This window comes from Juglans regia, chromosome 8, assembly GCF_001411555.2.
Source record: "Juglans regia cultivar Chandler chromosome 8, Walnut 2.0, whole genome shotgun sequence".
Taxonomy (NCBI): domain Eukaryota; kingdom Viridiplantae; phylum Streptophyta; class Magnoliopsida; order Fagales; family Juglandaceae; genus Juglans; species Juglans regia.
Genome location: NC_049908.1, coordinates 24,941,298 through 24,963,915, shown reverse-complemented (window position 1 = coordinate 24,963,915; position 22,618 = coordinate 24,941,298). Strand labels below are relative to the sequence as shown.

Below are 22,618 nucleotides of genomic sequence, written 5' to 3'. Positions count from 1 at the left end.
TTAAAACTCTCCAATTGGGGCCCTTTTGTCTACCAACAGCGTCAAATCTAACGAAAATTTATTGCAAAGATGTCATTTTCATCTAATTTATTATCATTGACCATATAAAATATAAAATAATATATGCCATCAATTAATAATAAATCATTAATAATTAACCATATATAAAATTATTTTATACCTAAGTTGCAAGTAATTATGAATAATTTATGTACATAGTGAAACTATTTGATATTCATTAATCATATATAAATTAATAAAAAAAATTATTTAATGATTTATGCTTTATTATTATTTGATAGCATATATTATTTTATATTTTATATGGTTAATGATAGTAAATTAGATAAAAATTACATCTTTACAGTAAATGTTATATATATGAGCAGTATGTATAGTGAATTTTTATTAGATTTAACGCTACTAATAGACGAAATAGAGATTGAAAAATTTTAAAAATTTAAAAATTCACTTTGATGCATTTATTAATTTTAGAGACACGTTATACAGTTGAAGTTGGAGGGATAAAATGTAAGTAACCTATAATTTTTTAAGCATTTTTCTACGAGTAAGTACCCGCTTAAAAACGCCTACTTCCGACTTCGTAACCGACTCCGTTTCGGTACTCAAACGCGCCGTTCGGCAGAACCACCATTTTTGGGAGCTCTGCCACTCACAATCTTGTTCTCTCTCGTAGGCGCGCGCGCGATTTCGTATTCGTCTCCATCTTTCATCCAAGCCGTAATACGCAACCAAATTCCACAAATTGTTGTGCTTTTTGCATGGCGATTTCTTTAATTGCTAGTAAATTTTGATGCTGCAAATCCTAGTTCTAGCGTTTCAGTGAATGTAAAAAAGAAAATGCCCCCTAAAGCGGAAAAAGGAACGGTCAAATCCGTTGAAATTATCGACGGCAGCGACGAGGAAGGAGGTGCGGTGGTGGGAAAGACAACAACCAGCAATAAAACGGCGTCGAACCCCAGCCCCCAAGTGCAGCAAACCCTCGAGTCCCGCAGTTTCTGGAAAGCCGGGGCCTACGATGTGGGTCCCACCACGAAACGCCCACCTGACCACGGTTCACCTCTAACATCTGACTTCTTCTTCTTCTTTTTAAGCTTTCTAAATTTATCATTGATATCACACTCACGCTTATTCGGTTGTGGCTGTTTCTTTTTTTCCCTAAAATTTTATATACAGGTCAGTTGGAGCACGCCCGGGTTCACCCAAAGTTTCTTCATTCTAATGCCACTTCGCATAGATGGGCTTTTGGAGGTGAGCCTTTCTTCCAAAGCAAAAGAGAAAGCGCCAAGTAGCTGAACTCTTCAATGTCTTGTTCTATCGTGCGTTCCTATTCAAACACTTAGGTGTTTTACAATGCCTTTTTGGCTACGTGTTTACTGTTTAGTGTAAAAATTAATACATTTCAAAGCTTGTATGTCAATGAAAATGTCGTCCAACTTAGTGACCTGCATGAAATTGTATACAGAACACAAAGCTGTGCCAGGAAATATGGCAATTTTGTAGTAGTTTTAGTTTAGGCACTGGCAAAGATACGGCCTGGAAATGTTGTTTTCAAGTTTGAGCCCACCTGGTTTCTGAAATGATAGATATTGGAGTTGCTTATGACCGACAAAAACAGTTTATAGGCTTTTTACACTCCCAAGAAAAAATGAAATTTGTATAATATGTTATGTTTGTGCGATACACTTATGAAGTGCTTTTGCTTCCAATGCAATATCAGTTGTAATTCGGAGACCTTGATTTGACCAGTAGAGCATAGATCGGACCATTTGTGTTAAAAGTTTCTAAAGTGTGAGTCGAAAGTCTGGAATGTTTGTATGTAATTATTAAATGTGCACATATAAGTCATGTGAATGCTCGAGAAATTAGAATATATGTTCCTTTTTGTGAACTAATACAATTAATTACTTTTTGGGGCAGCAATTGCTGAGCTCTTGGATAATGCTGTTGACGAGGTATGATTTAACTTGGTTATTCATGATGCCATACTGTTTATTAAAGCAACAATTCTGTGTTATCGATGTCACATGGTTGGGTGCGTGTTAGTTGCTTTTAAATTCTGACACCAGAGTTAAATTTCTTTTGCTCAAAAAGTTAGTTGCACAAAGAGTGGGTAATAATTTTATACCAATAAATCATTTCACTAGCATGTGGTGCACTGGCAGTTGCAATGTGTAATATCTATGGAATGAAAATCTAATTAGAGAGGTCAGTTTTGGAACTGGTATTGACATACAAGGAGAGAACATCAGGCCTACCATGAATGAGCATTGCTCCAGAATTTTGGTTGGGTGTCACATGGTTGGGTCCATGTTAGTTGCTTTTAAATTCTGCACCAGGGCTGCATTTCAATTGCTCAAAAAGTTAGTTGTGCAAAGAGTCGGTAATCTTTTATAAAAGTTGACATTCCAATGGAACACACCAACAAGTTAGCCACTAGAGCCTCTTTGTCACTAGAAGTCCGGTAAAGAGTGGGGAAAACATACTTAAGAGCCCCTGCACCACACCAAACATCATGCCAATAATAAACACCGTGACCTCTTCCAACCGCAAATCTGAAAAAGTTGGAGAACCTCTCCCATCCGGAATGAATATTTTTCCACAACCTTACACCATATACCCCCTGACTTCATTAGAACACCAACCTCCCCTAATACTCCGGATTGTGAATCTATAACTACTCTCCATAAGCCTCCCCTTCTCGGTGATGTCTCCACAACCACTTCCCCATGAGACTCCTCCACATAAAGATGAGCACTCACCTCCCGTCCTTCCAAAACCTATAAATCCTCAACTTTTGACTATCGATATGTTCGAAGACATCTGCATTCCACATCTTCTAATCCCTATTCAATGCTTTGAGTTTCAAGGCCAAAATAAAACTTGGTGAGCCCTCTAAGAGATATGAGGACCACCACAACCTCAACTTCTCCACAAAACCCTCAACTTTCGGCCACATATTTTCAAATTTAAAATATCTATTACCCTCATGAATGCCTCCACAATCTAGTATGATAGGAAAATGGTCCGAACAAACCCTAGGTTATCTCTTATGGAGCAATGTAGAGTAGTGAGCCTCCCAGAAGGGAGACACCAAGAATTTGTCCAAGTGGGACCAGGCTCGATTGTTGGACCCCTTGTGCATACCACCGACAAGAGGTAGATCCACCAAGTCTATATTAAAGATAAATTTAGAAAATTCATTCATAGAAAGATTTTGCCGAGCATCACTTGATCTTTCACTAGGGAACCGAGTGATATTAAAGTCACCACAAATATACTAAGGTAAGTTCCACCAACTGCCCAAACCAAAAATTTTATCCCATAATTCCTTCCTATTGCTGTCGACATTTGGCCCGTACACATCAACAAAAGTCCAACTAAAACCATCCTCCACATTCTTAAAAGAACAAGCCACTGCATAATTTCCCAATACACTCCTCAATAGACCCAACCATCCTCGTATCCCACATAAGAAGAATACCCCCGGACCCTCCATTGGAAGCAAGGTACACCCAACCTACAAACGGACAGCCCCATAAACTAGTAATGATGCTTCGATCAATGAACTCAAGCTTAGTTTCCTGCAGACAAATAATATCCAATTTCCAATGACGGAAAAGATTCTTAACTTGAAGTCGCTTATTGGGATCATTAAGAGCTCGTTTGGATAGTGAGATGAGATGAGATGATTTTAGATGAGTTGAATAAAATATTGTTAGAATATTATTTTTTAATACTATTATTATTTTGAGATTTGAAAAAGTTGAATTGTTTATCATATTTTGTGTGAAAATTTAAAAATTTTAAAAAAGTTGTAATGATGAAATGAGATGAGATCGTTTCTCTATCCAAACAAGCCCTAAGACCCCGAACATTCCAAGAAAGGATTTTATGCTCCATGGGAAGTTACTACCCTTTCCTTAGAGCTTCATTTACTGGTATCATAATTAATTGAACAAGTGAGACGCTTCAGCTGTCTATCTTTTCTTGAAGTGGATTTAGGGGAGACAAAACGACCCGCCTCTAAAGCAATGAGTAATGACCTGAATTCCTCCTCAAACCCCTCACAAGATATCCCCTCACAGTCTTGAATTTCCTTCACTTTCTGAATCACCTTGTCTGACGGTAATCCACCCGTTGTAGGCAAAGGTGACAAGGGGCAAAACGACATTGGATCCACCTCTTCCTCCCTAGCCACCAATTGAAAATTGCAACCATCTTCCTTAGACTCAGACAAAGTGCACAAAGGCATTGACTCTTTCTCACAAACCCCTAGACCACTCTCGACACCAACTTCAACACCTTGAACTAGCTGAAAGTCCATTGAGTCAGCACTGTTGGCTGCCATAACTTTAGGAAAGATAGAACAAAAAACACCCTACCACCTGATATAGCAATATCCCCCATCCCCTAAAGGAACAGCCACAGGATAATCACCAAGAGAATAAGGCAAAGAAAGAGTAGGACCTACAGGGGGAAGGTCAATTTTGACGCCCATGGAATTGAGAGAAACCAGAGGCACAATAGTAGTCTCCTCCATCCTTGGTTAAGTCGAAAGCCCAAGACTTGAAGGAATATCCCCTCGATGCATGTTATTGCCATCCTCGCACTGCGGTGACACCACATAAAGAGTAGCCAAGTCTATAGCAGTCAAGGAAGAACATCCTGCAACACCTTCTCTAGAATCTCAATCATTGGTGACAATACCGGCGGGTTAACGACGAGAAAATGGTCGGAAGCACCTGTTGGCTGGTTCTATGTCTGACCTAGAGATAGTGGGCCACCCTTTGATGAACTGGGCCCAGGAGAAGAAGAAGACCCTCAATCGAGCGAATATAAACTAGGAGAAGTTTTAACCTGCCATACAGGTTGTGTATATATCTTAGGGCCAACCCCCAACAAAGCCTTTTCTTTTCCACCACCATACGGTCCCTTGATAGTAGGCCCTGAAGGAAGGCCCGATGAAATTGACCCAGAAGAAACCAAAAGACTTGGGGCAGGAATGGCTGAGCCCAATGGTAATCCCAAGTCTGAACCCACTTTGGAAAAGAGACGGTTGATCTCCTCCTTCACCTTGCGCAATTCAGTTTTCATAGCCAGTAGAGCACTCTTCTCATGATTTTCAGTCAGGAAGGAGAACGCCACCGATAGTTACCAGAGAACGTGCAACCTGAGCGATTGGAAAACCATACCCAAAACAAGATGACTCACCACACCTCCTTGAACCACCTTGGCCATGACAATCACCATGAGAAGCCGGTAAAGACACTAGCTTAACCAAAGCAGCCTTATATGACACCATAGGGCCCAAGGAAGAGCTAGACGACGGTTTCCTGACTGGGGGTTTCTCCCCACTATCCTATCGGCTAACCCTCTGATAGAGGATTCTACTCCTCTGTCTCCATTCATTTGAACAGGGGAAGGTAGGCGAACAAAAATCTCTTAGCGTTCTTACAAAATAGACCCACCCTCTGCTTTGATTTCCTTCAGGTAGAACTATAACACTACGTCTTCCAACTCCTCCATACACCTCAAGCGACAAGAACCGACCAAAAGGGCTCGCATGACGTTGGATGAAAAAAAATACAGTTACCTTCTCAAATGGTTTTGAGTAATTCCTTTTGATCTCCCATCTAAACACAAGCCTCTACTGTATTGACCAACCAAGCCGCAACCCCATTTCTAAAAAGAAATGGCCTTTGCCAATCGCTTGCCCTTGTCAATGATTCTAAAAAATGCCTTGTCCTCAGCAAAACATACAAACAACTTGGCATCCACCCATAAGCTCCACATCATACCCCCACGCCACACAGAAGATAAAATTGATAATAAAAACATCAAAATAGACAAAGAAAAGAAAGTTTTTGAAAAATCTTTTACAACAAATTAGAGAAGGTGGTTACTTCTGGTGAGAAGTGCCGAAAATATGATGATGGGACTCTGACCCTGTCCCAGAGTTACAGCTCGCGAACTCCCCTGGCCCATCACCTTATCAAGCCTCGGTAGAAGATTGTTGATCTTCTCTTTAATTTCAATCAGTTCCAGCTTCAACTCCAACATTGACTCTTCCTCCCTCCCTCCCTCGGAAACACCAATGCCACCCGTTGAAACAATAGTTTGATTGGGAATGTGTAACGCCCCAATGGAAAGCTCAAACCACATGTCCTATACTCCAAAAGTACTAGTCAATGATACAATTGGAGCCCCATTGGAACCTTATAAAGAGCAAGAACTTCTCCTTCCTAAGCAATGTGGGATCCTATACACCACCTACCTTTATTCATATCATATGGGGTATCACAATCTACCTCCCTTAAATTCCCGACGTCCTCGTCGGGCCTGTCCATTGTAGATGGCATGGCTCAAGTCCCACAATTCTGATTGTGATAGGCTCTGATACCATTTGTAACACCCCAATAGAAAGCTCAAACTACATGGCCTATACTCCAAAAGGACTAGTCAATGATACAATTAGAGTCCCATTGGAACCTTATAAAGAGCAATAACTTCTCATTCCCAAGCAATGTGGGATCTCATACACCATCTACCCTTATCCATATCATATGGGGTATCACAGAATGTCACCAATCTTCACGGCTCCACCACCTACCTCAGTCACTACAATGGCTTGAGAGCCCTTATTTTGATCCATCGAGAGTTGATTGACTGGAAAATACATAGATTTCAACAACGCCGCCTTATAAGACCCTTCACCACCCAATCTAACCCTCGACAAAGTCGACTTATAAGGAGCTCGACCCCTGCTGCGAGCTTGAGCTTTAATTGCACATTCAAATCTTCCTCTGATAGTGGTGATCGAAGAAGAGGAATTCGCATAACTCAAAACCTTAATCATTTAGGCAAAACTCCTTCATCACTTCCCATCCATACCCTCAGGTATGACAATGAGGCTTTTCCAACTGCCATCACCATACTCTGCAATAACCAAATCATGCCCATAAAAATTTACACACTGCCGTGCTAGGAAAGCTCAGTTCCATTCGCGCAAGTTCTTATAGAAATCACTATCCCCTAATTCGACACAAGCAACAACCGTCTTCTCCAACCATCTCGTCGTCCCCTTGCCAATGCTAACAATTTTTTTAACTTTCCCGCAACTTTCAGTGATACACAACAACCCTTCCTTCACAACTGAAAACATGAATATCTTTAAGTCCACCAAAACACTTTTCTCAGGCGCCATCCTAGCAAGACAGAAAATGACCAGGCTGAAAAGAAAACCCGAAACAATAGGAAAGAAATAAAATAAAAATGTAGGGAGAAAAGAAACAAAAAAGGAGAAAAAATAGAGATGCAAATAACGGGAAGATTTAGGAATATTTTTGACGAGAAGTGCCGGAAATAAGACGACAATAGGAATTCAGGAGAGAGTCCGCTTGCACTAAACGCCAAGAAGTCTGAAAGATCCTCAATCGAGGCTTCTTGCATCTGCTCTATGTCGAATATTTCAGGATTAGCTTCCTTGAAGGCTCTATTGCCACACAATATGTCATGCTAGAATTTAATTTTGGGCCCATTGCCCAACTCAAAGTGGCTATATCTAAAAAACGTATCTCATCCTCTTCTTATATGCTTCCAAAGCCCTAGCCCATGTGACCCATTCACTTCATTCAAACAGAATCCTCCCCATGCTCCACCATACTTTGATTCTATGACAGTCCTCCGCAAAGCCCCATTTCTTGTTGGTATCTCAATAACCACTTACCCAATAAGACCTTGTTACAATCACAGCAGCTCGAGTTTCTTACGTGGCTGCATTGGTTTGTTTCCTAGGTTTATTGATAAGCTTATAGTTTGAAGTTGAATTATCTTACCTTTCAAGTTGCCTGATTATCTCCCATAAATGCTTAAGAGATCTTGCATGGACCGATGATGCCTTAAGACTCACAATAAGGTTTTTCAAGATATCTTAAATAGAGAGCCGATTCATTTTGCACATATTGGGGCTAGTCTTTTACATGGTGTTTTACTTGGGTGATCCAATATTTTTATTGGCACTGGGTGTCTAGGAACGACATCTCAATTAATCATAGGGGTGCACAGGCCCTTGGCAAGGAGTTTTCCGCAAGTGCACCTCGGGTAATTCAAGAGAAAAATTTCCCAGTCCGATGACCCCTAGAGAATGTTTGCACCCAAGGGGATTTGAATGCGATTTCTTCGGAATGTAATGGTGTCTATATTTGGTTGGATCTTGAATCTAATAAAATTTGAAGATATGTGAGATTCCTGTGTTTGGTTTGTTTTTAAGAATCTTACAAGAATTTTTATATTTTCGAATATGTATCTATATGGTGGGGACATGAGAGTGGTTGACAAGATAGGAAACTGGTGACGTTTTGTTAGTCAAATGGTATAAATGAGGTTTACTTTTTCACTTGAAAGTAGAATTTTTCAAACATGGAACATGAATATCCTCATGTTTTCACGGGAATCCATATTATTACAAAATGAGATTTTGTGGGAGATTGTATCTCTGGGTGTTTGGATTCTCACATTTGTAACCAAATGAGAGGGAACACCCAATAATCCTCTGTGAAGAGTTTTGAGAATCTCAATAGAGTTGTGATGTAATATTCTAGATTGTGTAGAGGAAGGTGGTGAATGAGATCTCATATTGTTTGAGAAGGAGAAATGCTTGCCTTTATAATGATTCCAAGGGGCTTCAATTGTAACATTGACTAGTCTTCTTTGAGTATAGGCCTAGATGTGGCTGAGATCTTTTTGGGGTCGTTACAAATTATCTATAATGACACTAGGAAGGCCCAAGCCGCACACTTCTGGTTGGGATTGACTCTTATACCATTTGTAACGATTTAAGAAAGACCCAAGTCACATCTAGGCTCCTATTCCAAAAAGGCTAGTTAATGTTACAGTTGGAGTCCCTTGGAATCATTATAAAGGGTAGGGGCTTCTCTTTTCCAAGTTATGTGGGATCTCATTCACCTTCATGGTAATAATCTAGGATATGACATGTGGACCAAACACCATGTCAAGGTGAAAATAATGAAGATAAAATCCAATGAAAAATCAAGGTAAAGGGGATCCTGGTTTTATCCTTCTTGACTGGATAACGTTTTTTCTCATGGTTGCCTCATCTGCTAGCCTCACAAAAGTATTCATAATTCATTATGCTATAGAATACTAATTATTTTTTTTTAAATGTGATTCTTCTTACTTGATTTATTCAGCTGCTTGAAATTGTATCATTTATTTTTTAGGGCGCTAGCTCCGTTTTTCATATTTGTCTGTCTTTTCAGATTCACAATGGTGCAACTTTTGTGAAGGTTGATAAAATAGATGTTATGAAGGACAACTCTCCGGCCTTACTGTTCCTTGGTATGTATCCATAATTTTCACTATTATAATGTTCTTCTTTTGTTTGCATAATAAAACTGAAATGACACCTGTGTTCTTTGCAGATGATGGTGGTGGAATGCATCCTGAACGTATTCGGAATTGCATGAGCTTGGGTTTTTCTTCAAAAAAATCTAATACAACTATTGGACAATGTAATGATTTTGACCTTGTTCCATAGCTCCCTATCTTAAAGAAAATTTCAAAATTACATCCTCATAGCTCCCTATCTTAAAGAATTTTTCAAAATTACGTCCTCTAATATGTTTATATTCAACTTTGATGAAATTTCGTTTTGGCTTCTTCAGTGTGTCAGTTTTCAAAAACTGCTGTCAATTGATTAAACACTAAGGAACTTTGGATTCTTTTGAGGCCTTTTAGTTCTGAGGGTCTTGAAAGGATCTGAGGTTGTTAGAAAGACCATCCTATGTGGCAAAGTTGCCATCTAACATTGTTGAGCAAATTGGAATCCTGTCTTTTACGGGCAAGTGGCTTGTGAGTGTGGGGGAGGTGGGAAAGAGGTGGTGTCAGATAAGTATGGCTAAAGTACTTGGAGATGGGCGACTCTTCTAAACTCTAAATATATCTTGGACTCAGTAGTGGGGACTCTTCTTAAATACTAAATATTCTGGCCTTTGGATGGGTAGTTTCTCTCTTTATCTTTCTTGTAAGGTCAAAGATCATTATAGGGTTTTGTCATCTACATCTGGTATGATGGTATGTGCATAAAAAGCTGTTCTCATAGCATTTCAACATGAAGTGGTGTTGGCAGACCTGCTACTATATGCCTATAAAATTGTGTTAATTGATGATTGTTAGTAATAAGTGTGATAGGTGGCCCTTTATTTCTTGTGGGTACTATCATAAAGGATCATTGTGGGTACTTCTTGTCTTTTACTTTATGAAATGGTCCACTGTATGCACCCCGATTTCAGGAAAAGAGGGCAGGGAGTTTGAAATCTGCTGGTCTTTAACTGAGCTCCATTGGAAAAATGGTTGAGATACCAACTAGGAAGAGGGCTCGATGGAGGAATAATTTTAAAAGCTTAAGAACTCTTCCCATTTGTTTAGCAAACGAATCCTTCAATCCTCCTCCACCTTGGAAGCGCATCTTTTGCATAAAATGACGTCCTAGTGAAGGATAGTAACAGAGCATTTGCATTAACATTGTTGCGGGTGTAGCAGAAAAAGAAGCTGTACATGTATTATATAAAATAAATAAGATATATTCGATCTATTGGAGGAATAATAAAAAAAGCTTAAGATCTTAGAAATATTAGTTCACTGAATTTCACCATGCCCTAGCAGATCTTTGGAAGGAGAGTAAAAAGGTTCCAAATTTTTGTTTCATAGATGCCCATTTTGTTGTGTTATTTTATTCTTACCTATAAAAAAAAAAAAACTGTTGTGCTATTTCTGTTTAATCTTGTTTACTTCAAGATGTTTGTATGTTTTTCATCTCTTGAACTGAAGGGCAAGTGTGTTTTCAGATGGTAATGGATTCAAGACAAGTACCATGCGGCTAGGTGCTGATGTTATCGTTTTCAGTCGTGCAACTACTGCAAGGTATTTATGTTTCTTTTTCCTGTCTTTGTTCTTGCATCATGCAGTATTTTCCTTGAACTTTGTCACTTATTGTAAGCAAAAGAATTGTCTTTAATTGCATTTGATTACATCTTGACTAGACATTTTACGTGGTTTTGCCCATGTGCGTTGCATGTGCATGCAAATGTGTATGTGCTACTTCTGCTACTGAGAGGATAGCCACATTGTTTATCCAACCTTAAATAGAAAGAATGAGGCTTTATTGACTTATATAATGCAAAGAAAATTTTGATTTCATTTATATTGCTGGGAGTTGGACTAGTTTGAGGTAGGATTTTGTTTGTGGTTTGAATTTTAGAAGTTTATTGGTGACTTTATTGGTCACAACATACAGTGACCCCTACATCAGTAGGGTCTATGCTAGAATTCAATTATGCCATGTGAGATGCATTTGATGTTCTGGTTTTATGATCGTGAAAGTTTTCTTATGTTGAATCTTTGTATGCTAAGGTTGTGTGTGTATGGATTTATGCTCTCTCAAATGTTTGTGGTGCTGCCTGGCTTTTTTATTTTCATTTTATTTCTGTTAAATAGAAGTTTACTGAAGAAGTGTCTGCTGCCTTCCTGCCTATATGATCAGATCTAGATGTAGTAATTGTTTGTGATTCAGCCTTTTTTTTTAGCCATTGCAAATTATCTGGTGCTTTCCAGAATTAGACATTTTTTTTTCTTTTCTGTATTCTGTGACATTTTTCGTGTCTTGTTTTTTAGCCAAGCAACCCAGAGTATTGGTTTATTATCCTATACCTTTTTGCGAAGGACTGGGCAGGATGACGTAATTGTTCCAATGGTGGTTCTTTCTATCCTTGACATTTAGGTCTTTAAGCCTTAGCAATTACCTCCTGTCTCTAAACTTCATTTCTTTGGGCTCACTATAACTGCAGATAGATTTTGATGTTTCTGGCCATTGGGCAGAACCAATTATTTATAGCTCACAGGATGATTGGTCTTCTAACTTGAAAGTCATCCTCGAATGGTCTCCCTTTCCATCAAAGGAAGAGCTCATGCTTCAGGTTCATTTACTAACTCAATTGAGTTAAGTTTAGTGTGTATCGATTGTTTAAGTGGAATTATTCCCAGGGTAACTTAAGTTTCGGTCTCATCATGGTGGATTTGGATTTCCTTGAGTTCTTGCCTGAACTCTAGGGTCTAGAGTGGGAGAGGGATTGACACATAAAGTGGGTCCCACAACATTATTGACATTTAATGCTGACTAAGGAATTCACTTGGGCAACTATAAATGCTGTGGAACCCAATTTATGGTCTCTCTCTCCTATTCTAGGTCCTAGTGTTCGGGCTAGAACGCAAGGGAATCTAAATCCCAACATGCTTGATTTTTTATGTCACATCCGTAATTACTTTCTGTTGAAGGAACTTCTTTTGGAAAATGGTTGGTACCGCTTTGGTGGTGGAAGTTGAAGTAGTCATTTGACTCATTTTAGATACTTGAGCTGAATTATTGTGTTGGAGATGATGTGTGCTAGTGCACCATAGACTTCAGCTTAAAAACTTTAAGTTTCTTGAAAGATTGGTTTGTTTTCACAAACCATCTCAACTCATCTCATCTCATCTCATCTAATTATTACAACTTTCCCAAACTCCCACACAAAATACAATAAACAATTCAACCTTTTCAAATCCCAAAACAAAAATAATATTAAAAAATAATATTATAATAAGATTTTATTCAACTTTCAACTCTCATCTTATCCCATCTCATCTGTGTAAACAAACGAGGCCAATATGCCTTAATACTGATTAGACATGAAGTTTGTTGTTCTGTCTTGAGTTACCATCTTTTCTTTTCCACTCCTAATTTTAAATAAAATTATTTTCCCATTTTTAAAATTTAGTTAGGAGGTCTTGTTCTAAAATCTGTCACTTTTACATTAGAAATACAATGCAATAACATTACTGGCTCCACAACTACTTTTGTATCACCCTGATACCATCACATCCAACACCACTTCCCTAGAACACAAATAGTTGTACTTTAACGATCAAGGGAACCGCATATGTAGAACCCCAAAAAGGCTTGTCAATTTGAAGTTTCCCTAGAACTTATCACCTCTATGTGGGTTATTCATATTCCCAATGTAGGATTGGGGTGTTACAAACTTCCCCTGTTAAATTTTTGATGTCTTTGTAATACAGTGTTTCAACAGCACATGGTTGTCTTTATGGGGTGACTCCAATACGAAAAGCAATCACCTGATGAAAGTGCTAGCCAAATTTGGGCTAAAGCCCCCCCAAAAGCTAGTCAACTGCTTCCTTAGAATCACATATAAAGCTTAATTTCACTTAATAAGTAGCCAATGAGGGAGCACTCATGACTACCTTTATAATTTATCCATTCCATGTTGGTTGTTGATATTCCCAACATAGGATTGGGGTGTTATAGAGACCATCACCTCTAACCCTCCTACCCAGGACACAAGTTGCGGTACTATCATTGTGCCAGCTAATGCTTTTAGTGAAGTTTTCATAGAGTATCTTAGGAGCCATTAAATGTTACATATTCCTACTTATTATATGTTTGCTATGCACTTTCTTCCTTAACTAATTTGTTTTTTATTTTTCAGTTTGAGGATATTGGACCACATGGAACAAAAGTAATAATATACAATTTGTGGCTGAATGATGAAGGCATCTATGAATTGAGTTTTGACGATGATGATGAGGTATATAAGGCCTTCCGTATGGTCCTGTATTGGCTGTGTTGAGATGTCATGCATATAGCATTAAATATTTAGAAAAACTATATTATGTCATTATATATTGAAGTTACAGAAACTCACACTTTACCCCCTTAAACTACCACTAATTTTTCTCTATGACTATCAAACTATCAAAGTTGTAATTTGAACCCTCAATTTGAAAAAACAAGTTGCAATTTAGCTCCATGTTGAGATATATGATCATTAAGATGAACCAAAAAAGGTGACATGGCACGATCTTAATTGTTGAATCATAAAGGTTCAGGTAATTTGAAAAACGAGTGATAGTTTAGTAGTTTGGTGCTTATATTGCAATAGAAGTGGTTTGAGGTGGTGACCTGTCATATCCCTTGATGTTAATTCTAGATGCCACTCTTGGAGGGTGTTAATATCATGCCAAACTAACAATGCCTGCTATTTTTATTGATGTTATGAAGCACTGGGTATTCATCAATTGATGTTGATGAACATATTTAACATGATACTTAGCCCTTACCAATTTATCAATTGAAATTTCAATTAAATTTGATGCAACATATTTACAAATGATCTCAATCTGTGCTAAATTGTAAAACATATGCACTTGATTCTGAAGATCACATGGATAAGATTTTTTCACTAAAAAAACTGGAAATTAACTGTCTCCTGGGATTTAGTTATTGAGCTGTTTTGGGTAATTGGCACCTTTTGCTTTACATTTCCATTTATTTGGTACCATAACTGGACGCCACTGAAATCTGTGAAAATATTGGATTTGGCTGTTTTAAAAGAACTATGGAGCCGAATTAAGTTTTGAATTCAATTAGGACTGGGCAAATTGTGTGGTTAAACTCCCCCCACCCAACTCTGGTTTTCTAATGCCCAGCATGCAATTTTCATAAGATGTGTGTTGGTTTGTGATAACATTCCTTTCTATGTTATAATTAGGTGTTACTATTGTATACATCTTGTGTACTTGGGCATGTTGTTTGCATTTTTTAATAGGTAATTCACTTACTAATTTAAAAAAATTCGTTTCTATGAAAACTAGTGTATCAATTCAATAGTTCTAGTGTAATTGTTTTGTTTTGATAAGTAGTTCTAGTGGAGTAGCAGATAAGAAAAATTTTATGTAAATTTCTTTTCAAAGCTGCAAAGATCAGTTGATGCCATCTATCAATTTTGTTGGATGCTGGCATTGCATCTCACTCGTGGCTATGCACAAACACAAAAGCTTTTGCAGCTTGAGCCTTGTACCTATGGGCTGGGAATTGGGATTCTGCCAGGGGCAGCAAGGATTTTTTCAGTCGTGTAAACTCATGAAATCCTGTGATCTGAATTGTAATTTGACTGACAATGCTCATTCTTGTTAAAAACAAAAAATTGACTGACAATGGTTGTGGTTAGGCATATACACATGTTTATATATGTTTGTTTTGTAAAAGGTGTTTTGTTGTTGTTTATTTGTTGGGGGTAATGATGTTTCTGTTCTGATTTTAATATATCAAATAAACTTAATTACAAAAGCAACCACGATTCTTCTATGTTCTTTGATGTAGGATATTAGGTTGCGAGATGAAGCCAATCAGGGAGGTTTGACAAATTTACGCAGAAAGACAATTGAGCTCCAATCCCATATATCTTACCGCATTCGTTATTCCTTGAGGGTAAATTTTCACATCTATGCATTTTGTTTGGCCTTTTTTTATTTTTTTTTTTAAAAAATCACTTGTTAGATTCATTTAGTTTTCTAGATGGTTTCTGTGCTTTTATCATTTCTATCACTGGTTTGATTCACAAAACATTCTATATTTTTTTTTATTAATTATAGAAAAACTTCTTACTCATGTATTTTACTTTTCTGGCACAGGCATATGTATCCATCTTGTATCTTAGAAAATTCTCAAACTTCAGTATTATATTAAGAGGGAAACCAGTGCAGCAGCTTCATATTGCAGATGAGTTGAAATACTCTAAAGTGATTGCTTATAAGCCCCGTCTAGGTGGGGGGGAATCAGAGGTAAGAGTCTATTTGAAAAATAGAAGGAGGAGAACATCAATTCAATTTTTACCCACAAACTAGTAATTGCTAGTACTCATCACATATGCATGATAAATGAATGCTAAGATTCGAACCTACTCGCCCACCCTATTCCAAAAGTAAGGAAAGAATGATTATGGTGGTGATGCATACATATACATTGTTATTACAGTTTTGTGATCCATTGGCGTAGAATCTCAACATTTCCTTCCTACAGTACCTTATGTGTCATGTAATGCCTGTTTCTATATCAGAATGCCTTGGAAAGTGGATGTCATAATTTGTTGGTTTAAGCAGTCAGCCATTGCCATGGAGCAGTAATGTAGTCAAATTTTCAGCCGATTAAAGTGGAAATAATAGCTTCATTAATTATTCCTATTGGGACATTGTATTTATAATCTTTTTTCCCTCTTCCTGGTGTTATGATGCTTTAGTATGAATGGATATTCACTTCTCCAATTTACGAATGAGTTTTCACTAGAAACTAGTATTACATTAACTGGAAAAAAGGGAGGATAAATGGCAGTTCATGCTCATCATATTCTTACTTATATGCACTTCTTATGTTGAGTACTACTTCCATCTCACAATGTTTGTATATGTAACTTGTCTCGTCCGATTAGGTATGTCCTGGTCCAAAGATCGAAACATAAAATTTCTCTGTTTTCCACAATTCCTCTTTTCTTACTTTATTCAACTTTAGGTTTATTTTTTACAACTTGAAAGATATCTGGTTTTGTAGAAGTAAGTTCACAGAAGCTTATGTACTGGGAAATAATTTTGCTGATGCTGAAAAGATGACTGGTCTTTTGGTGTAGGTTACAGTGGAAACAACCTTTGGATTTGATAAGGAGGCTCCTTCCATTTGGGTTAGCGGATTAAACGTGTACCATAAAAATCGCTTGATTAGGGTAAGCTTTGCAGATTAAACTGTATCAAGCATTGACTTTAAAATACTTGTTGAATAAGGAAGTCAAATAAATTTGTGGAACTTCTTGGAAACATATGCTGCTTACATGATAAGGGGAATCTGGTGCTTCATGTAATAGTGTAGATCATTGACATGAGTGTTACTGATGCGGTTAGTTTGTTCTCTTTTTTGTAGCCCTTTTGGAAAGTCACCGCTGATGGTTCTTCAAAAGGGAATGGTGTTGTTGGTATCCTCCCTTTTCTCTCAAAACTCCCGTGCCATACACTTCTGTCAAACTTTCTATTATTTATTGATTTTGTCTCTGATCTTGTAGGAATTATTGAAGCAAATTTTATAGAACCAGCACATGATAAGCAGGATTTTGAGAGATCGTCTGTGTTTGTCCGGCTAGAAGCGAGGCTGAAACAAATATTACTGGATTACTGGTTCGTTAATGTGTCATACTTATGAATTCCACTATGCACTATTGTGGAAAAGCAATGTTCTTTCTCATTTTGGAGGGATTGGTTTTGTACAATTTCTTGCCATGATAATTCGGTGGAGTAATGTCTTTACAATCCAAAATTGCTTGCAGATTCAATTTCAAGTTTCTAAAGTCATTGAGTCGAAATATGTGGCTCACATTTAGCTTGGTTCTGTATAGACAAAACCTGTATCTGGTATCTCACATAATATTTTTTTACGTGGGTTGTTAAAGCGGAGTTGATGATACATTTAAGCGAATTAAACCTTGAGAACCACATTCTTGAAGCGGAACATGAAGTTATAAATTCATGATTATGTTTGGGTACCAAGCTGTTGTGAGTGGTCTATTGCTTAAAATACTATCTTATAAACATAGGAAATAAAGTAATTTAAGTAGTGTTCATCTATGATCCCCAAACCCAAAAAAAAGGCTATTTTGAATTAAGAATATATTGGAGTCAGTATCACCTGCAAAATGCAAGGGGGTAACCCTCTAACCCAAACAACTTCATCCAATGGTTGAACCCTGGAAAAGGGAAGAGGTGTCAATCGCTTAGCAAGAGAGGCCAGTGCTGGAATGGGTATGCTATTTGTGCAAATTGCAAAGGCACTTGTACTTTTCGTTTAAGTATCATTTTGATTTCTTACCAAGCAATTTTGCCTCTTTTGGCATTACATCAGGGACTTGATTTGGAAGTTTAGTTACTAGAGTTACTAATATTGGGACTTTGCAGCACCCCTTTTTTCTGTACATGTTTGTATGCATGAAACATGTATGAAGCTTGACTGTTTTGCAGTGGTGGTGATGTACTATTTCTTTTATTTAAGTCAATATTCTTAGTTTTACTACGATTTTAGATTGTTTTCTTAAATAAAGTTTTTATCAATTTTAAATGTTGAATTTTGTCATTGTTATGACTTGGTTATTTGGTTTGGGTAAGACAGGAAAGACCATTGTCATTTGATGGGATTTCAGCCTCCCGGTGCCAGAGCACATCGTGAACAAAAGCAATCCCCCGTTCAACTTTCTGTTGGGCTTGCAGCTAATGTGGAGCAGGAGATTGTACAGTCTATGGATGGTCTTCCAGCTAACATAGGGCAGGATGTGAGTAATGGGTACCCTGTAAGTCACTGCAGAAATCATTTCCAAAAAGACTTGCCTTCTGTACAGCCTATGGTTGAGCTCCCAATTTAGATTATAATTTTCTTCTTGAGACTGCATCATTTAACCGTTAGGGGTGGAGAGTGGGATTTGTGTTCACTCTTTCTAAATCTGATACTATATACTGGTGCTTAGATTTGTGTTCACTCTTTCTAAAACTTGAATGATGTTTTGTACATGGCTATGTGCTCTGTTGATTTACAAACTCTCTTTGAAATTTGCTTCATCTTTATCTATATATCATGTTATGTATTGACTCTTATCCGCTTATTACCTAGCTCAATCCCTTGCTTGTCGCTTTACTAATATGTGATTGGCTTCTATCCTACTTTCAGGATTCCTATAAAAAAATATTTTGACTCTTATCCATACATTGTTACATATATATGTATATAATTTTTATGCAGATTGATGGGCAATAACGTACGTCAATTTTCTATCCAAAATCATTTTTCCTGTTGCATGCTTTATGGTACGTAAAATAATTTCTGAGATTATGATTCCTTGCCGAATGCTACTTTATTGCAGGGCTCCCACGAAAAAGTAACATCTAGAGATGGTCCAGGGTCCATTTCGATTGATCAGATATGTGAAGAGAACATACAACTTTTTGTGAGGTACTTATTTTAGATCCAGTGTATCATTCTGTATCTGAACTTTTAAATCTGTAACATACATATTGCATATAGTGGATATTTTTGGTCTTTTTACTTATAAAAAATATATATTTTTAAAATAACAAAATAAATGAATAAGAAAGGCTGAGGCAGACAGAAAAAAAAATAAAAAATAAAAAGAAAGAAAAGGAAAAGTGAAAGCAGCACTTGGCTTTGAGGCCTACCGGTTTGAAAGTTCCCTACTTGCACCAACGGACAATAAGGCTTTCATCCCACATACTCTATGGTTTTAGGTCTTTTTAATATTTTCCAGTTTTTAGAAATAAACTAACCCATGATAACTTATGTATTAGAATTCTTTTGTTCTGGTGTAGAATGCTAATTGGTTTGTTGAACTGAAACCTGGACTCTTTTATTTAAGGTGTGAGGAACACATGCAGAAGGAGGAGGAGTTGAAACAGACGGTAAGTTGGAAGTTACATCCACAGCATGCTCTGGTAGTTCATGAGTTGGAGGGAGTGATTACTTTTTTTCAACCTGATGGTCGTGAATTTTGTATGATCTGTTATTGAAATGGAACAGGCCGAGTGCTTGGAGAAGGAATTGGAGGAAGCCAAAAAGAAGTTAGCTCAAATTTCTTCGTACCTGGAGACTAGGAGGAAGCAAAAGATAATGGGACTACAAATTGGAAAATTTGAGTAATCTTCTGAAGCACTCAACAGACTATAGAAATGCATGACAACTCTCTCCTGAATACATGGGTTTGTAGTTAAGAAGATCTAAATCTTATATAATAGGCTTTTAAGTGTAAATGCCCAAGTTTCTTGTGTATGAATTATGAACTATTTGTGTAATGTGGCTAGCTCATTTGAAGGTGGTTTCCTTGATCCAATTCTCAAGCTTATTTTTAGTGTCTCTGCTCTTTCTGATTGCCTCAAGATCTGCTACTATGAATTATGAACTATTATAATAGGGTGTGAGGCAGTGGATATTGACTGATGAGAAGAATTATTTTAATAGATAACGCTTAACAAGATGTATATAATTCATATAAGTATAGTCCATATATATATAACAAATATATACTTGTTATTTTGTTTGCGAGAAATGTAAGTGTTAGGAGCTTTAAACAAGTTCAATAGAGTTGAACCAAAATTATTGTTTACGAGCTTAAACCGAGTTGAGCTGAGTTTATTGTTCAAGAAGCTAAAATTAGAGTTCAATTAACAATTCATTTACTAAATAAAGTTGAGCTGTTCATGACAATTCAGTTCATTTACAGACAGTGAAAAGTATTGGACCACTAATATCTATTAATTGTCTACATTTTTTTCTAGAGCCATTCTGGATTGACAATACCATTCTAACTAAGATGATTGATGCTGGACCTTCAAGCCCATGGAATATATATGGGACATCATTGAAAATATTTAGATTAGAGTGATGCTTGGCTGTCGTCCAGTAGTGACCGTTGGACGTGTTGTCTTGGCAAAACTATTCTTTTCATTTTATATTTTTTTAATATCTTTAAATATTTTTAAAAAATAAAAAAAATATCAATACATTAGTTACTTCTTTAATCAATAGGTAAAATAAATAAATATATAAACAGTTAAAATAAAAGGATAAAATGAGAGAACATATTAATATTATTCTTTAGATTATGTAGTCCAAAAAATAAAATAGGTCATAAAAAGTTGTTATTTTTCTTGGAATTTGAACATAAAAAAATAAAAAAAAAAAATTTCTAGCTACCAAAAATTTCTAATCTAATAATGGACCACAACTTCACAGTAACAAAAATATCATAGTACGTACACACCTTAATTGACCTTAACGTGCTGTCAATACATACACCCTGTTGCTGAGATGATATATATTCTGAGAAAAATGGCATTGTTTTAGGTGAGCCCATGATCTTGTTTTCCTTTTGGATAAAGTAAAGTAAATAGGTGCCCATTTTATTTGATAAAATTCCAAGCTGTGACAAATGCATGCATGCATTCAAAATTCTTTGATAATATTGATGTGGCTCGTGACTTTCTTTTATCTATCCCAAGTGTCTTTCACTTTCATGTTATTTCAATATGTCACATCCAATTTATATTCACTTGATGGTAAATCTCTTGGAGGAAAGTGTGGTTTTTGCAGTTGACCGACCTCAATGATGACCTGCCCTAGCCCCCACACTTCAGCATTTTTATAAAATAAGCTGTTTTTTCTTGCTTTTTTGTTTTGTTTTTATTAATATAATTAATCCTATGTTTTTCCTTAATTACTAGAATAATCTTTTTGATTTGTTTGATTGATTGCTTAGTCTTCGAATTTTAAATTGATATTTTATTTTTTAGTTCTTTTACTTCCTCTAATATCACTAATTCATTAATAATTAAAAGTTACAAACCTGTACTTGTCACTATATATTAATAACATTCTAACACGTATAATTTGGCAGATCATACGTACTGTAATGAGTTAACAAGAAAACTTAATTTAAAGTAAAAAAAAAAAAAAAAAAAAAATGAAAAGGGGAGCATGATCAGTTGCATGCATGCCCCTTCCATGGCATATTAATCAGTACCCTTTCATGAGTACCTTCAAAAATTTTCAGGACTGGTCGTGGATCGATGATTGTACTACTACTTCGTAGGAGGGAGTGAGACCTCCATAAACAGGTTGCAACGTCTTGCAACTAGAGGGAATTGAAGGGATCCTCCTCTAAACAAGATTACTTGGTATTTAATCCCATATTTATATGACATCTGTTGTTAACCTATAAACTTTATATGATTTAGATGAATTTTACTTTTGTGTAATGTAATGCATTCCTGAATAATATATATATATATATATATATATATTTATATATAAAAGGGCTAGTTTCGTAAGCCAAACAAGATGATGTATATATAGACAGCCCTCATGAAATACTGTAAGTACAGGTCGATTGAGAAGTGTTAACAGTAGAGCTGGTGCAACCAACAGAAGTGGAAGTGACAATTCAATAACAACTTGGTCCTTGAATCTCAAAGTGTGTATATATATATATATATATATATATTTATAGCTCAATTTATAAAACACATCAAGTATTTGCAGCCTTGATCTTTTGCTCACCGTCACAAGACTCACAAGACAACAGCTTGAAATTTCCCATAACCTAAAAAAATAAAAACTTGGAAAACCATTTTGCAGCACGAGTTGCAAACACAGGCTGTCTCCTACTTTCTACTTTCTACTTTCTCAGTAAGCAAACAGGAATACAGAAAGTTGAGGAAAGCAAACCCTTTAAGAGAGAGAGAGAGAGAGAGAGAGAGTATAGGGCTTGTTGCATGCATGGGGACCACAACAATAATTCCCATAAACAGAAACAACAAGATTGTAGTGCATCAGACTCCTATATTTCTGTCCTCACCCTATCTACTACTACTACTACTGCCCCATCCTGATTATACCAATTCACCTATAAAGCCCTAATACCATAAAAGCCCTATTCTTCTTTCAATGCCTTTGCTTTTGCCATTGCTTCCTAGCTAATCCTTTTGACATGCATGCTTAATTATTGCCCTGGATCTCTCTCTCTCTCTCTCTCACAGACACATTCAAAAGCTAGGCTAACTCAATCAAGTGCATCCATCTTCATGATCATGTATATATATATATTTTGGATAGATTACGTACCGTACTACAGTCCTGGGGATC

General features: G+C 36.7%; 1 protein-coding gene across 3 annotated transcripts; it reads left to right on the top strand.

The window, feature by feature from the left end:
- Positions 1 to 556: 556 nt before the first annotated feature.
- Positions 557 to 19,806, top strand: LOC108993553 (protein MICRORCHIDIA 2-like). Of its 3 annotated transcripts, none has more exons than XM_018968516.2 (18): positions 557 to 1,075; positions 1,198 to 1,272; positions 1,942 to 1,976; positions 9,303 to 9,381; positions 9,465 to 9,554; positions 10,890 to 10,965; positions 11,716 to 11,794; positions 11,889 to 12,017; positions 13,587 to 13,685; positions 15,260 to 15,367; positions 15,571 to 15,720; positions 16,560 to 16,652; positions 16,847 to 16,898; positions 16,986 to 17,097; positions 18,083 to 18,242; positions 18,828 to 18,916; positions 19,338 to 19,380; positions 19,499 to 19,806. In XM_018968516.2, the coding sequence occupies exons 1-18, from the start codon at positions 862 to 864 to the stop codon at positions 19,616 to 19,618; spliced, it is 1,803 nt and encodes a 600-aa protein (XP_018824061.1). In that variant the 5' UTR covers positions 557 to 861; the 3' UTR covers positions 19,619 to 19,806. The 3 variants fall into 3 exon arrangements, 2 of the variants coding, with proteins under 2 accessions (XP_018824061.1, XP_018824060.1); XM_018968515.2 differs by having other exon boundaries at positions 565 to 1,075; positions 18,083 to 18,260; XR_004802282.1 differs by having other exon boundaries at positions 577 to 1,075; positions 18,083 to 18,260; positions 19,291 to 19,380; positions 19,499 to 19,515.
- Positions 19,807 to 22,618: the final 2,812 nt, after the last annotated feature.

Bases quoted from the DNA above. Each gene is read 5' to 3' on its own strand.
- LOC108993553 (XM_018968515.2), top strand. From the start codon at position 862: ATGCCCCCTAAAGCGGAAAAAGGAACGGTCAAATCCGTTGAAATTATC. The intron at 15,721-16,559 runs GTAAGAGTCTAT...CTTTTGGTGTAG, and splicing joins TAGGTGGGGGGGAATCAGAG to GTTACAGTGGAAACAACCTT. The intron at 18,917-19,337 runs GTACTTATTTTA...CTTTTATTTAAG, and splicing joins AACATACAACTTTTTGTGAG to GTGTGAGGAACACATGCAGA.